This window comes from Stegastes partitus, unplaced genomic scaffold, assembly GCF_000690725.1.
Source record: "Stegastes partitus isolate 25-593 unplaced genomic scaffold, Stegastes_partitus-1.0.2 Scaffold684, whole genome shotgun sequence".
In the NCBI taxonomy this organism is placed as follows: Eukaryota; Metazoa; Chordata; class Actinopteri; family Pomacentridae; genus Stegastes; species Stegastes partitus.
In genome coordinates this window covers 14135-31812 of record NW_007578415.1, presented here as the reverse complement: position 1 = coordinate 31812, position 17678 = coordinate 14135, and the positions used below count along the sequence as shown (strand labels likewise).

At 40.0% G+C, this 17678-nt stretch overlaps 2 protein-coding genes across 4 annotated transcripts in view; one reads left to right on the top strand and one right to left on the bottom strand.

The window, feature by feature from the left end:
* Positions 1-8187, bottom strand: part of akap9 (A kinase (PRKA) anchor protein 9) — a 76372-nt gene extending 68185 nt beyond the window's left edge. For all 3 annotated transcript variants that reach the window (XM_008290567.1, XM_008290568.1, XM_008290569.1), the window contains exon 1: positions 7972-8187. In XM_008290567.1, coding sequence (XP_008288789.1) covers positions 7972-8019 — 48 coding nt within the window. In that variant the 5' untranslated portion in view covers positions 8020-8187. The remainder of the gene's footprint in view (positions 1-7971) is intronic.
* Positions 8188-14650: 6463 nt separating this feature from the next.
* Positions 14651-17506, top strand: mterf1 (mitochondrial transcription termination factor 1). The gene is made up of 2 exons (XM_008290563.1): positions 14651-14719; positions 15644-17506. The coding sequence occupies exon 2, from the start codon at positions 15687-15689 to the stop codon at positions 16839-16841; it is 1155 nt and encodes a 384-aa protein (XP_008288785.1). The 5' UTR covers positions 14651-14719; positions 15644-15686; the 3' UTR covers positions 16842-17506.
* The last annotated feature ends 172 nt before the right edge of the window (positions 17507-17678 follow it).

Sequence of the window (17678 nt, the reverse complement as noted above, 5' to 3'; positions counted from 1 at the left end):
AATTTAATCAGCCTTGTAAAGTGTGTTTACTCAAGAATAATAGACATTCATGTTTATCAAATGAAATAACAGAAAAAAATGCAGATTTCTGTCAGAAAAAGGCAACACCGACCCATTGATTTGTGTACACAGACTGATCATGTTTACTTTTGTGCATCGTTCTCCCTCCGAGGCCCATCCTGAGCCAAGACAAACCTTGAAGATCATTTATTTTATGCGCACACGTCTGGCAAACAGCACTCCTGTAGCAGCAGTTTAAAGCCAGCATAAAAGTAAGCGCTTTTTAACAGCTCAGGCTCGGTGATGCCGCACAAAAGGCTAGAGGCTGACACGACGGAGCTCGGAGTGGGTGTTGTGGTCGTGTTCCCCACCTACAGCACACGGCTGGAAAGCTCAAAGGGCTCTTGATGTGAGCCTCCGCACCTCCACACACGGCCCAGCCCTCGTCCAAATACACCCGCCTATCTGTGTTTCCACAAGAGCTGTATGCATCAAATAACAGACTGAAATATGAATGAATGCCAGTTTTACAGGACGGGAGCTGTTAGCGGGAGATCTTTTAATGCTGACTCAATCGGGGCAGCGCATGAGCAGCAGGGTATCATATGGAGCGAGCCTGCCAGCAGAAATCACCCAGAGTTTTGGAAAAAGTCTAGCGAATCCCGGCCTTCCTTTGAGCTGCTTATCATAGCAGGCTGCCCTATTTGGCTGGGCAGAGCAGAGCATTGGCTGAGCATATGGAGAAGTGAAGCCTGCGTAGCTGTATCGCCATCTGGGGAAGCAGAAACTACGTAGGTGTATCACCATCTGCTGTCTGAAAACATTTATACAGCCATATTTTTTTATTTTTACACTGGTGTTTTTTAACATATCTGTGTCTGATAGCAGCTGACGAGTAGCATCAAAAACAAGATCCTCCAAATACTAGCTTGCTGTTATTTTGTGTATGTGCCAGCTGTCTGAACGAGCACTGATGTTTATCTACGTCAAATATGCCTTTTAATTAGTTTGTATATGTATAAATCTCTTGCTTTCTAAAGGTGTGAAAACATTTTTGTATTTAAGCAGAATAAATTAGAATGTGGGGACTCAAAGAGCAAGTAGCAACAAGACATAAACAGGGGCTATAAAAAGTATTCACCCCCTTATCAACGCTGAATCCTGGTCAATAGAATTTGGCACTAATCTTATATCTTGACCTCTTCAACTAAAAGTCCCACGTCTGCTTTCTAATCACAGCAAAGTTCCACCAAGAAATCAGTACATGCAACTAAGCAACTATCAGGAAATCAATAAGCAACTATTTTTACATTCAAAAACTAATTTAATTTGGCGTTCAAACAAAAGAAAAAAACAAAATGTTCGATGGTTTCCGCTTCCCAAATATATATAGACAATAAACTAAAAGTCCTTGAGCTCCAGACCAGTGGTTCTCAAACTTTTTGAGCCACGACCCCCAAGATAACATAAGTTTGTGTTCGTGACCCCCCAATTTGAATTTTTAATATATCATGAGTAATAACTTTGTTGTTCATGCATTAATGCGTTAAAAACTAGTGTTTTAATTCCACAGATTAATCTCTTTGAATGAATGAGTGAATTGAATTTAATTCGAACAAATGAAAGGGAAAAAAAATTTTAACCCCAAAGGAAATTATTTTTAAAAGGCGCTTTAAAAAAAGAGCAAAAAAGAATAATAATATTGCATAATCAAATCATAACATTAAAAAGTTCAAAAAAGGAGTGGGAAGAAGTACACACTTTTAATTTTGACAGCCCTTGAAATTATCTTGGGACCCCCATGGGGGTCATGACCCCCAGTTTGAGAACCACTGCTCTAGACTGCTAGTCTGACGCAAGAATAACTTTAGATGGCAAATAGTGAACAATGTTCATTATAAATTCCCCTAAGATCACGTTGTGTTTTTAAATGTTTTGTGCAATCCATAAAATATTCGGTTACCTATGATGGGTGACATACAAATAAAAACAACAAAAATCTTAAAATACTTTCCATTTTTTGCTTAAAAAATGCCTGAAACAATTAATTAATCAATCAATCAATCAATCAACCAATCACTGTACTTTGAAGACATATGACCGACTTTATAAAATGCATGACTGGCTAATCACAGTTCATCATCAGGAACTCCTCGCAGGCTGATATAGAAAAGTCAGTGGTTTGTCACATGTTACTACAGTAAGCTCTTCAGGAGCCAAATACTGAATGCACAAGTCTGTTTAAGACACTTTAGAACTTGTGATGCTTATGCTCCTGCTCACTATAGTGTTATTTACCTGTTGTCAGTATTAACCCTCCTATTATCTTATGTTTAACGTCTCTAAATAAGTCATTTACATCATTTTTTCAGTTTTATTTAAAGGGCTATTTACACATAAACTTGGGTAACAATTTTAATTATGATATTTTCTGGAGGTTTAAATTGCTGGGGTCAAGGATAAAAGATGTCAGTACATTTGAAGGTAATAAGAGGGTTAAATAATTCACTAAATATATGAACTTCTGTAGTTAGACTGCTGTATATGAGACACAACACTCACTCTCTGGGCAAAACTCAGTAACAAACTGTAGAAATAACCTTGCTGCTTCGTCCGATAGTGAGCTGATTGACATTTTTGGCACCTAACGAGTCTGAGTAAGACTGTTTTACTATGTACAGATATGTTAACGTACTTTTAGATACCCTTGGCATTTGTTTAAAGGAAAAGACGACCAGCCGTCCACTGGAACCCAGAGAGGAAGCCCAACGCCTCCGATGTCATGTGCCAATGACAGTGTCAGCAACATCGTGTTAGTCGACACCCGGCGACTTGAGGGTTTAAATATTCTGCTCACACAGTCATTCCATTTTGAACAATAGCTACAGGCTCTGAACACAACTGAAGCCACCTCTGCCCCACCTGCTCCAGCACCAGGACAGCAGGTGGAGCTGCAGTTTGCCTGTGACGTGTTCAAGAGGCGGCGCAACAGCTTTAACACAAATAACACATAAGACACAGGATGAACGCTGGCATGTGATAGAGAAACGGGCTCCTGTACTTCCCCCCGAGACTGCTTTGAGTGTCAGAAAGACTCATTTCAGTGGTTAATCCTGTGACAGCAAAGACTTACAGCATAATATCAGTGAACAGTGTGCTAGATGTGGTAGAAGGAAAGAATCAAGGCTCTGTGTGGGTCACACCGAGGCAACAAGAACATACAGGACTCAAACACAGCTCCTCCAGGTTACTTTAAAAGGCCTGGTTGTTTCTTTGTGGAAAAACGATCACTCCTGAAACACATTGCAATATTTTTTAAATTTGCAGAAATACTCTTAGCTCAGATTTAGGCAACGGCAGAAGTCAAGTATCTGCGAATGACTAAGGTACTTTTCCAGCATGTCTCTCTTATTAGTCTCCTTCCCCACCACAGACAAAACAGCGACGCAGAAATGTCTTTAAAGAAGGCAGTCACTCCAATGAGCCCAACACAAAAGACCAAAGCTGTGCACTGGACCTACTTCACTGGCAGAGGAATAAAAGAATAAAAAATAAAAATAAAAAGACACTTGTTCAAATGCTTCTATCTCTGTCCTTGTTGAATTTATTTTTATTTTTTTCCCTCTCTGTGAACAACAGCAGGCGAATAACAAGCTCAGTACTTTCAAAATATATTCTGGATTTTAGCCAGCTGAAGAGCATGTAGGTACAACATCCTGCCTGGGCATTACCTCACCGTGGTCGGCTCCCAGATTTAACATGCCAGGCTTTCTTAAGTCTCAAGTACACACCAGAACCTTGCAACTTGAGGGTTTCTTTCCGTAGTTTGTATAACTTTTGTCCATACTGTAACAGACTGAGCATCTGCTGGAAGACAATCGGGACTTTTAAGCTTTTCATTTGGTGCAAAACAAAAAAGCTTTCTGACGTGAATACGCCCTGAGTTCCTGCCTGAAAGCCTCCTCTCTCATACTGGCAGCGAAACCCACAGAGACTCGTGCAGGGTTTGATATCAATACATTACTTATCATTGTGCCATGCAGCTGCAGTTTCATGTTACCTCTACACTTCCCTGCTTCTAGAGTGTTCCTGCAAGATGCTGACTCCAACAGGATTGCATCAAGTGAAAATCAGGCTCGCACATAAGGAGAAATCTCCTTGGTCATCACAAGTGCGTCTGGAGCTGCACAGAAAGTTAGATTTAGTCGTCATCCAGGTTGTAGCTAATTAAGACTGGGCAGCTGCTCGACTATCACATTCAATTAATCACCCGGCAATCCCTCCTGAAGCTGTACGGCACGACAGAACAAGAGTTTGAAAGTATTCAGAAGATTGTGCTACAGATGACAAACACTGAAGCCTAAACGTGAAACTTTCCAGTGTCAATTAAGCCAATTAATAAGCTGCATAAACTATGGTGGTCATAATCCACTCATCACACAGAGTGATGCAGGGCACCTCTGTGATTAGTCACCTGAAGGATTATTCAGGCCTAAGTTAAGGAGATCAACTTGTATCTTTGCTGTCCTCAAAACCTGACTGACAGTGACACTGACCTGTTGGACTAACTGAACCACAGGGAAACCTACCTGTGTTCAGTGGATGCACTGTTTATGCACAGTGGTCTATCTAATTTGAGCTGAATATATATCAATTCCTGTATATTCTATAGACCTTTTTGTGAATATCTGGTATATAAAAAGTCTGTGACACAATAAAACTATTGCATTTGATTTGCAAATAATCATAATGAGGCCTCTTCTTAGCATAATGACCAGCTGTCAAAAGCACAAAGAGGCATTACAACTCTATGACCCTCTGAGCCAAAACTACATTTTGTATACAAAGCATTCAACCCATTCACATGATGCCCGACGCTGGTAAAGTTACCCCTAATTAGTGACCAGCAGACATATCAGAGAGGCAGAGAAACAAATAGGCTTGCTCTCCTTCATGAATGATGTTTGCATCCCCTGAGTCAAATTAAACAACACCGCAGTGCCCTCCCCCTGAGCTAATCAGGAGAAATTTGAAGCTGCTGGAACCGCAAACAGGCGCTGACGCTCGTTACTCCCTGATGTTTCATTAAAATTTTGTGCTGCGCAACACACTGATAGGAACAGACTGATGATCAGACACCCCAGGATGGAACTACAGACAACCAGATTAAATACACAACAATATTAAAAGTTAATTTCATTCAGAGGAGACACGCCCATTTGTTGGTAACAAAGAGACATGTAAAAAAAGGAAACATGTCAACCTTAATTGGTCACAATCAGACAAAACCGTCAAATTTACATGATTTCCATATGATTGCTGCTACATGACAGATGTTGAAGCATCTGCAGAGGCTGGGATTAGACAGAGGGGACCTGACTGATGGAAATAAAGAGAAAGTGTTAAAATCACCTTGTGCTAGGTGCCGTATCGGAGTTTCTCTGACCTGACACTAAATGTTCCACCGTCCTGAGCTCATCAGTGCAGTCCTGGGTGCTTTTCAAGGACGGAGTCTGAGAAGATGATACTCATGTAACTGGAGACCTGAGTCACAGTCTTGAGCGAGTAAATCCATAATGCCAGTAATGCACTTGTCAATATGATCCATTTTGCACAGGCGGACATGAAAGCAACAATACATCTGCAGCTAATGGCCAGAAACAATAACCTGGCACCACCAGCCCACGTGTTTTGCTTTGCTTATTGTCTGGTATGACTCAATAGACACTTGCCTGGTGTAGAAATCATTTCAAACAGTCTATACAATAGACGGTTGACAGTTTACTGTTCATCCAGACGTCAACATGAACTCTTCTTTCGCATGCTTTAAGAAATGCTATCCCCGGTCTTTGCATCTGTATCACAGATGCTGCTCAAAAAAAAAGTCACATTTCTTCAGAATTATGACAAAAATCAATCATAAAAGTTTAATCCTGTATAAATTTTAGGCAAAAACAGGCCATGCAGCTTGATTTTATACACAGTAATAAATTCACACCCCACAGATTGTTGACTGACTGCAACACTTATCAGCTCACATTCTCAAATCCCATCTGAGTTTGTGACCACCGGCACAAACATGTCCTGGATCTCTCTCCTAAACACTATCAAAGAGTTATTCAGTGCAGTATCTTGTGAAGTTTCTCCACTGCATGTGAGGACATGGTGGCATGGTGCTGTGTGAAAAAAAACAGCAGTCAAACCAGTCTGCAGCACAGAGACGCCTTTTATAAACCAAAATACCAAAGTCATAACCAGGGAGATGGTCTTTCGTGTGGCCTCTGTGAAAATCTAAAAGCCAGAGCACCAGTTGGAGAATGAAATCTGGAGCGACCAGAGGACACACTGAGCTACATGCTAGATGTTATCTTTGTTGGGATGGAAAGCATTTGAAGTGCAGCCCCTGCACCAGAGTGCCTGAGGGAATTCATTTGGATTCTTTCTTTTTTTTTAAAAATAATTTCTGTAAATGTCTTAGGTTTAAATAGAACCACAACTGCACAATGTAATTTTAAAGACCCCCTCTGGTAAAAAGCAGGCTGTTTCATCTCTTTTATATACTTTTTTTTTTAATCTTAATAACATGTTCATGTGGTGCTTTTGTAAATGCTGGAGATGCAACATGAGCGAAATAAGCAGTTAACGAGGATTTCCACCTTAAAACTGAATAAAAACGTGGATTTAGACTTCTAGGGTTTCATACGTAACAAACCTAAGGAGCCAAGCCTGTCAACTTGCAGGGTGCAGCTTTCTGTATCATTAAACCTCTTCAAAAATTGGTTAAATATGTGTAGTTGAATTATGCCAGTGTTGCCATTGTCTAGCACAGAGTAGTTTTAGAGTGTTTGAGCTGCAGTGAGTGATAAGGATTTGGGTAAACAGAGAGGCAAAGACTTCATAGATCTGCACGTTGTAGATGAATTAACAGCTGTAGAGTAACATCTAAGCCATTTTAAGGCAGGAAGGCATTATTTTTATCAAAAAAACTTGGAAATAAATAACTCTGACACACAGTTTATGTGCTTCATCAATGACCACAGTGGGACTTTAAGAGCAGTTAACATAACTATGTGACTTTTTGTTGAGATGTGACGATCAGAACTAATTTACAATCAAAAATAAATTGAATTCCCCTCTCCGTTGCACAGAAATGCTCCATCTGATTAGCGACATGCCTGAAGCGTGTATTATTAATACACTGTATATTACAAGGGTGGAGGGTGGCAAATATCTCTTTAGCAAATCAGCTTCAACTTTAGATGTCCTTGCAGCATTTCATTGACAGAAGTCAGATGATGGGGAGGAAGAAAACATTACAGAGCTGCTGCAAGATTATGCAGTACTTCATCATCCCACTGACATTCATGGCAATGTCACAAAATTCATAAAACAAGAAGGAGCAACCCAGGTTTACAAGGCAAAACAGGGTCCAGTGTCATTAGCATGGTTTGTGAAGTGGGTGGGGGATGTCTTGACCTAATTGTTCAACGCCTCTGGCTGATAAAACCAATATAGCACAAGTTTGACGTGTGGGGCAACGTCTGCTCCAGCTGGTGGGGACACGTCCTGTAAATCCTGTTACACCAGCTTGTCAGTGTTACTTCAGGTGGCGTTTATAAGCCCTTGGTACCGATGTGGCAGCTTGTGAATGGTGAAGTTAGCACCGCATGCACACTCCTACACACCAGAAAAGCAAAAGCAATCACTGAAGTAATGTGAGGCATGCAGCATGACAAAGGCGTCCGGGGCTAGCCGCGGCTATGCTAACCCCCCCGGCGAGCCCCCGGCTGTCAGAGCGGGGCGCACGTTTGCGGGGACTGACAGCTGATACCGAGGGGAGGGGGAACCGAAAAACAGCTGACAGCCCCGGCGGAGAGAGAAAACAAGTTGTCGACAACATTAGGCTACAACTTCAGAGCAGTGAGAACGGTGTCAGTGAGTTGCGCTAGCAGACAAACTGAGAATTCATACCTTTGCTTTGCCGGCCTCCAGCTTCTTTTGCCTCTCCTCGTCTTCCATGGCCGCGGTCCCTGTGGCTGAAACAAGAGGGAAGCTGCTTCATACGAAATATCTGAGAGAGAAATCTAAAACGCTAACGGCGGGGAAAAAAATATCTCTCGTCTGGCGTCCAGCTCGCTGCCAGAGACTTGCACTCGCGTTAGCTGTCTCCTTGTTGGTAGTCCGCCGCCATGTTTTCCACGTAAACATGAGACCCGACTGTGATGACGTCGTGTAGGTGTCTTCTCGGCCACGCCCACCCGCATTCCACTACTGCTGCCTTCAAGGACTGTCAGAAATGCCACTACTCAAACCGCACAGCACTAAAGCTCTGATTAATTGCTAAAAATACATTGATATTTTTTACTTAAACATCCCCTCTAGACACATTTGAAGATACATAAAACTACTCTTCTTTGAATAATATTAGTAATACCCAAAAAATTTAATTGGGAGAGCTATCTACTGGGTATGTGATGTCTCCTACATCACTGGAAGTACACTAATACTGCATGTGCAATGCATGCCTCCAGTTTCTAAATACTATTTTATTGGACCAGGATTTGCTACTAAAATAGTTGTAAATGTGGAAAAATACTGCTTTTAGATTTTAGTGAGTTCACAGAAACTGTCTTCTTAAGCAGATGATGAACATACATTGTATGAATATACAAACTGTGTTATCATTGTTACTTTGCTACCTGTTGCCATGTTTTTAGGCTATTTTAGGATTAGAGAAGCTGAATCCTCTGTGTACATGCAGCGGTCATGCAGAAGCATCTATACACAGAATAATGTCGCTGCTTTAAGAGTGAAACTGAAAAATGTTTGCAATAAAACATTTGGCATGACAGAAAAGTAACCATACCTTAGTAAACAGTATCAGAAACACTAGGCAGAATACATCTTTTGAGAATCAGGTGCTTTAAGTAAAAGCAATAAACCTATGGCTAAAGTTCTGACAAGTAAAAGTCCTTTTTGGGATCTTGGCACATTGGGATCTGAGCCAAGCCCTGCAGTCTTTAGATTTTAACCTGATAACGACACCATTTTCAAGGTATTTTAGAGTTAAATGAATGTAAAATGTGACACACTGTGCTCTCGACAAAGGAAGGTCATCACACAGTAGTGCTTCGTCCATGATTCACATTAATATCACAGTGAGTGTCTGCAAGTTAGACCAGTGGTTCTAACACTGTGAGTCTTAGAATTACTCTTATTTATGAACGTTATAATGTTACGTAAAGGTATGCCTTAAATATTAGTTTTCAATCATTTTTTTTAATAGTAATTTGGGTGACTGACCCTTTAAAAAAATAGTCCAGGAGAAGAGATCCAGGCACTGTTGAGGGGAGAAAGTTCACCTATAAAGCCCGGTTACACAGTACCATAAATAAATAACTATGAATAATCAGAGTAAATCTGCTGTCTTCTACCTATTGACAAATTTTGTTAGTTACTTTAAAGCTTACAGACGCCACATTCTCTATGCACATAGAGTAGTTGTGGGAAATTATCCATAAACACAAAAATGTCACTCCTGCTGATATCCTACTGTGAGACTGTGAAGCAGAAAAATCTCCAGAATAAAACATTTGACGTGATTGAAACAAAAACTTGATTTCAGTTGACACATCAGACTTATGAGCAGCCAATACAAGACAAATTAAACTATCTTTTTTCATTATAGGAATAAAGTGGCATCAAGTGGACATGCACGTATCTCCATCCGTACAAAGAGTATTTAAATACAGTACTTGAGTAAATGTATTTAATTTCAATCCATCACTGTGGCCTAATGATCAAACAGATGTTGATGGGCTAAACAAATACAACACATGACTCTTATTTTGAATTTACTTTGTTTTTTCCTCAACTCACATTTGAAAATCTGAATTTGCAGAAGCATTATAGACTTTACAGAATCCTTTAGTGTAGTCTGGTGCGGTAATTTTGTTACGATGATTAAGTTTTTATAATATTCATCGCTAATATCAACACATCTAACAACAATGTCATAAATGTGACTGTATTACATGCAGTCTGAATGCTGCTGAAAACGCCTGCTCAGTTTCTATGGTAACTGGAGGAGAGGTTGCCAGAGCTGTCCCAGTTAAGAGTTTTCTTTTTCAACACCAAATATTTTCATGTCAAAGCTGTTTTCTGCTTATAAAGGCTGCAGCCATCGCCTCATATTTTACAGCCTGACGTTTGATTGGGCTATTCTGAGCAGCAATACGGCAACAGACCGCTTTAAAGAGGAAACATTTGAGCTGTGTCGGCTGAATGCGACCGCAGGTAACACGAGAGGCCGGCATCGCTTTCTAGGACAGATGGTGGAGATAAAGGAAAGGATGGACAATATTTTACTTACAGACTCCGCGTGGAACTGATCTTTGGTCTATGAATAGTTTGCATTGAATTAAAACACCATGTTCTTTGTAAACTGAAGGTTTTGCTTCTGTGTTGTCTGACATTTTCTGCAGAATACAGCAGCCAAACCGGTTCATTATCTTTCACATTCATTCTTTTATCAGGGAAATATTGGAAGAAGCAATTCAACGAGTGGAGGGAGGCTTTTTTTTTACATTCTAGGCCATAAAACTGCATTTTATAAATGTGGAGCTTACTTTTGGTTCCATTTCTCTTCATTGATGTCCCTAATAAACCTGATTTTTGTTTTATCAAAACTCCAAAGACCCTTAGTGCAGCCCCAGCCTGCAGATGTACGACATTTTTCACACCCAGCGAATATATTGTTTTTAATATTTCACATTTAGTTCGCTTACTTTATCAGGCTGTTACATTTTCTTTGTGCCTGTGTAATATAGTTATTTAGAATTTAAACACTGCAGGTTGTTTAAATCTCCAAATTCACAGAAACCACAAAATTTATGTCCTCAATTTTACCCACAGGCCTAATGTTCAAGCATCTTTTCACTAAAGTCCTGTCACGTGTGGTTAATATGGTTTGTATAAAATATGATTTTCATAAAGCACAGAAGAAAATCTAAAAGTCTCTATTCTATTCTTAAATTGTTGATTTGCCACATACCTGCAGCAGCAGCAGGAGAAGATGGTCTGTGTCTTCGGCTGACGGGAGCCGAACAGCTGATAGTCTGGCAGATTTTGAATTCCACCCATCTCCTTTTGGACATTTCTAGCCAAACGGGGTCCCACCTGCGAGCGGAGCTGTTTGTGCAACAGCGTCAACAGGAGCCACTGAGCATTTGAAAGTTTCGACAGTTTCTGAATTATTGATTCACTCGAGGAGTACGGTGTCTGCAGTTACCAGAGCAACTTTATGAAGCAGACCACGACAACAAAACGCATCCATTTAATGCTGAAAACACAACAGCACACATATTCCAGCAGTTTCAGGAGGGTCAGCAGAGCGAGAAAAATAACAGATATTACAGCTCATATCATAAAAACGTTTAGCTTTTTATTAAAGGACGACTCAGAGTGAGGAGAGATACTCAATAGTGATGCAGTTTAAAAGAAAAGTCCTACAATATTGTAAATCTAACTCTCACTGAGGTCAATGTGTTGGACAAAAAATGTCAGAAACACTCGTGCCCACTATAAATTTGAATTAACATCTAAAACTGTTTAAAAACTGTTTGAAATATTGTGTAGCACAGATAATAGCAGGGACTGATTGTCTTTGTGAAAATGAAATGTTAAGATTACTTGGCGAAAGGCTGTAAGAGAAGGAAAACAAACATTTTTCACATATGTCTAAGGCTTGTAGAATTTCTGCTATTTCTCAAAAAGCTGGTCTAAAACTTATTTGAAAAATTTCAAATTAAAATTACACTGCTTGTGTAATACATGTGTGTTTGTATAATTTAAACTGTGCAGCTTGTTAAGACCCCTAAACCCACAAAACAACACATTTTACATCCTCAGTTTTACCCACTGTTTGCCCATCTTTAAACAAAATGCTGTCACTCCATTCCTGTCCATGAATTTATCAACATCTAAAACAGTTTCTAAGACATTAGGGTATAGAAATGTATACAGGGTCCGAAAATGAAATGTTGAAATCTCTTAGAGAAGGCCTGTATGACAAGTAAATCATCGACAAATAAACATTTTCAACATCACATCACGGGCTTGTATAATTTCTATAATTTCTCAAAATAAGTTTCATATTTCAGGGTACAGAGAAGTGCATGTCGTTTATCATTTTGTTCTTTTGGTTTTGTGTGTGTGTGTTACCCAAAGATGCAAGCTCTATTTTTCTCTGTTTGATAAATAGCTGTGTCTTATATTCCCTTGAAGCAAAAGCCAAATGTTAAGCTTGATACAGAACTTAGGAAGCAGATGTGTTACACTGCAACAGGTCATGAATAATAAATCGAATAAATAGGCACAAAAACAGCAACATGTGTGGACTGTCTCCGCTTTAGACGGAGAAAATTAGGAGGATCGTATTCAGCTGCAGCCTCCTTTGCTGCGTCTCGCACAGTTCTTTGCTCATCGTTTGTCTGGCATTACAAATGATTGAAACAGGCAGCACTGCGGACCATAAGGGTCCCTGTCACATCATTATGCAAATGCGGGACAAAGTGGTTTGAACGAGTTGGAGAAAAATGGATCTGGGTGTGTAAATGGAAATTTGACTGTGACCGGTTGATGACTGAGACAAAATATAATTGAGACTGTGTCCAGCCTATCAAGCAAGAAGCTGTTGTGACTAAAACATCAGTCGCTTCAGTGTCTGAGCAGCAGAGTGAAAGCTCATTTCCATAATGAAGATATCACTGTGCGATGTTAAAATATTCATAAGTGGTGGGACTCATCAGTTAAGAGAGGCGATGGGTCAGTAGGTCTGTCAGTGCCAGGCTGTGAGCCACAACACATGGTCAATACTGACTGTGTCTCATGGGGCTACAGGAGCATTAGCTGTAGCTGAGACAAAATTAACTATTAATGCCTGTGCTATACTCCGTAATATAGTGCTGTTATTGTCCAATTGAAGCTTCCCAGGTATCATAAAACGTTGTTGAAAAATCTCATTACACTCTGAGGGCTTTAGAAGTGACTGACTTTATCACGTGCAAAACAGAAATGCACTTATTAAGGATCGTCACCACTTAAATCACAGAGGTCACGTATTTTACATTGTTCCTGAAAAAAACATCCATCCATCCATCCATTATCTATACACCGCTCAATCCTCAATAGAGTCGCGGGGGGGCTGGAGTCCATCCCAGCTGACTCAGGTTGAAGGCAGGGGAGACATTCACACCTATGGAAAATTTAGAATCACAAATTAATCTCAACATGTTTTTGGACTGTGGGAGGAAGCCGGAGAACCTGGAGAGAATCCACACTGCACTGGGAGAACATGGAGACTCCACGCAGAACGATCCCAGGTGTCCTCACCGGGACGCGAACCGGCAACCTTCGGCAACAGTGCTACCAACTGCGCCACCTTGCAGCCCATCTGTTTTCATTTGACTAATGAAGGAATTTATTTGACGAGAATGATCCCAGTCAAGCTTTATGTACGTTCCCTAATGCTCTTCTTAAAGGGAGGAAAACACGTTCTAAAAATGTGGAACATTGAGGGTCCCATACGTTTGACCTGTTGCCCTCGGGCAGGCGCTACAGGTGCATCAGGGCAAAAACCAACAGACTAAAAAAACTGTTTTTTCCTCAGAGCCATAACCACTCTGAACTCCCACAAACACTGATACGTTACATTCCCACAACCATTCCTTTGTATCTACTGACAAGTGTTCTCTCAGTCTGCAATATGTCACATGTACTTAGGTGTAATCTACCACAAGCATTTCTCAGGTACCTCCGTTCCTTGCTGCTATTGTAAATACTCACATTTTTATATCCATTGTATACTTATTGTCACTTATTTGTTATTTTATATACATCTACAGGCTCTACAAAAGTCCTTTTTTTATCTTGCAAAGTTTGTCTCTTAATTTATCGTTGTTCTTTGCACTGAATGGGATTGCACCCAATTTTGTTGTACTTTTTTTTGGTATGATGACATTAAAGGATTCTGATTATAGATTCTTTGATGTGTTCCATTCACATGAGAACATCCTTCCTTTTCTTTTTTTTATCACCGTGGAAACATTATATTCTTAAAGGGTTTTTGAACATTTGATTTGAATGTTTTCTTTAAAAAAAAAAAATAAAATATTGGCAATTGTAGTTAATGTTAGCCAATGCTGTGCAAACGTTCCCTGGCAGCTGAGATATCCTAGCACAGCATCGAAGGCCTGAAACGGAGATATGATGTTCAGAAAACATAAAAGAACTTGAACTTGTGAAATTAGGGGGGAAACTATATGTGTAAAATCAAACTAATGTTTAGTGCAAATTGAGCAGATTCTGATGATAAAGGAATAAATAACGTGTAAATAGTTATACAGTTGCTGGTCTTTACACATGAGGTAGGTGGAGCAGAGAGCTGGGTTTGGGTTTTTTATTTTATTTTATAGTTACTTTATAATATTGTCAGCATCCTAAAGTCTAAATGAAAGCCCTTTGCTTCTATCTAGTGGTTGAAAATGAGCCTAGAAACAGCTTCTTACTCCAAAACACTTGATGGCGCTGACGAGTAACAGTGTTCAAGGTGGGATTTTTCTCCATTGCCAAATCTCGCGAGAATTCATCAAGTTTACACTTCCGCTTTGGGTTGAACTGTCGCCTCACCAGCATGAGAGAAATCAAATGTAGATATACGGTAAGTTTTTATATTTTTACAGACAGACTGAAGCTTAAAGTAGTGATACATTGATCATATATTACATCGTAAAGTCTGTACGACTGCTACGACTGTGCGGCTCACCGGGACTTTGCGTTTATTTTTTGGGGGGCGAAAAAAAGTTGCTGTTTGAACGGAGGATGAAACGTTTACAATGTGCTGTGTGTATGTAGTTAACAGCTCGTAATACACGTGTTAACTAACTAAACAAGTATTACTAGCATGCGTTCGTTTTAGCATTACCCCGCTTTAAAAGTTTAATTCACAGTTGATGTAAAGGTGGAGCTAATAGTTAGCCTAAATCTGTATGTTGCGTTCAGGGTACAGACATTTATTATTGCGATGGTCACTGAAAATGTTAAGGTGACACACAAAAATCAAAAAGCTGCATCTCAGGAATTCTGTTATGCTGATATATGCTATGTCAACATGAGAGCTAATAAATGCATACTGATATAGTTTGGTTTCTCATTTTACAGTGAAGGTCACTAGTTATCTGATGTGCCACTTCCCAAAACAACCCTTATTTATGATTTCAACGCTAAAAATTCTGTCCATGTGTGATGATAATTTGATTAACTACAGCCAAGTATGGTACAACCAACTGTGACAGCAGATAAGCATAAAAAATTATGCTGTGATTTTTGCTGCTGTGTATGCCAAACAAACATGTTTCCTTATGGCAGGGGAATGTGATTTATAGGTCAGAACATCACTGTAGCACCACAGTGATTCATTTATGATGCTATTTGTGATCTGGTTTTTGCACTTGGCCTTGCTGTGGTTTTGATAATATTTCAATTAACTGTTCAGCCTTCAGCTTGAGTCTCATTTGTTTTGCTTCTCTGACTAGATGCATCTATTAATATTCAGCTAATAATGTCATGCGTTTTTCTTTTTTAGTTGAAATGACCATGATGTGACATCGTAGCCATCCTCATTAAAAATGGCAGCAGTTCCTGGAGTGAGGGTCCTCCTCAGCCTCCATCGATCAGTGATTGTGCAGCGCAGCTTTGGGCTCGTTCCAGTACAGTTAGCATCAACCTGCCTTCCTAGGAGGCTTTGCAGTGCTACAACAAGAAATAAACCAAAGCCACCAGCTGTCTCAGAGAATGAATCTCTACTTGAGAATCTGAATGTTATGGGAGTTGATGTGAAGATGGCACGCCGGCGGCAGCCTGGGGTCTTTCGTAAAGCCTTTACTAATGAGCATGGCCTTGCTGAGTTTCTGCTAGAAAAAGGTGCCAGCCGCAGATCCATTGCCAGTATCATATCCCGTTATCCCCGTGCCATCACCCGCTCGATTGACCACTTGGAACAACGCTGGAAGCTGTGGAGAAACATCTTCAGCACGGATGCAGAAATTGTGACCATCCTGCATCGCTCTCCCGAATCTTTCTTCCGCACCAGTGACAATGAGAGCCTGGAGAAGAACATAGATTTTCTGATCTCACTGGGACTGAACAGCAAAGACCTTCATCGGATGCTGACCACAGCACCGCGGACATTCTCCAACAGCTTAGAGCTCAACAGACAGATGGTGGAGTTTCTCGAAGATATCTGCGTGGAGCTGGGTGGGAAAGACCCAGAGCAGTTTGCAAAAACTGTCATTTCCAGAAACCTCTATGTTCTCATCAGAAGCACTAAGAGAGTCAAGGTAAACATAGAAAACCTGAGATCTGTTCTCAAGTTGAATGATTCAGAACTGTTGGCTCTTCTTCAAGGCAATGGGGCAGACATTGTGGACCTTTCCAATGAATATCTAAAGAAGAACTTTAACAGCCTTCAGCAAAGGTTGACTGCACATGGCTGTAATGAGGATGATGTAAAAAAGCTGATTATCAGCTACCCAAACATTCTCTACATTGGGTCTGAAACACTGAGCAATAAGTTAGATTGCCTCCTAGAAGGAGGAATAACAATACAGCAGATACTGGGGAAACCCAAGGTTTTGGACTACAGCACACAGAACATTGCAGGGCGACTGAAAGACCTGCAGAAACTGGGATATGACTTCCAGAAGAATGGCATCGCCCTCCTGGACAGTAGTCAAAAGCGTTTTATTGCCAAGCTAAACAAACTTGCTGCCGAGACGAGATGACTGAATGTAGCTGCCTGTATCATGATGTTAGATGATACTGCATGCTGGTTTTCCTTCAACTTGACCTCAGAATAATCATGTTTCATGTTGTAAAACCTTATCCTTTCATCCAATGACAACAACAGGATTTTTGACATCTGTTTTGAACTATTTCAATATAACTATCACAGCTGTAATGATTATTTCATTATAGATAAATCTGCAGGTTATGTTCTTGATTAATCATTTGGTCAAAGCCCAAGATGAAGTCACAAATGACCTTTTTTGTTCAACCAGTGATCCAAAACCCCAAAATATTCAACTGACTCACACATAAAACTATAAAGACAACAAACCCACCCACGTAGAAGCTGTCATTTGTGAATGATTAGCACTTCAAAATGTCTTAAGCTACTGATCATCAACTTTGCTGCTGCTTTTCTGTTGATCGGCTGACTGAGGAATGACCTTATTTCTGCTAATTGTTTCAGCTCAAATATGTTTATTGACAAGAACTTTATTTTATTTTTATTTTTTATTTTTTAAAACACAGATCCAAAACTCCCCCCTGCCTTTTATATGCACATGTATTACTCAGAGAGAGAGAAAACATCCTTGTGGAGAACTGTACCTGGAGTTCATGTGAAGACGCAATCTTGAAATAAACGTGGTGTCCAAAGAATACACATCATGCTTCATCCATTAGTACTCAAATAAATGTGAAATTACTGATATGATTTGTTTAATAAGCAATGCAGAAGATGTATTTTGGTGTGCATATTTAGAATTGTTGAGGTAATCATTCCATGTTAAATCCCTGAACTACAGACCTATTAAAGATTCATTTGTAGAGGTTCT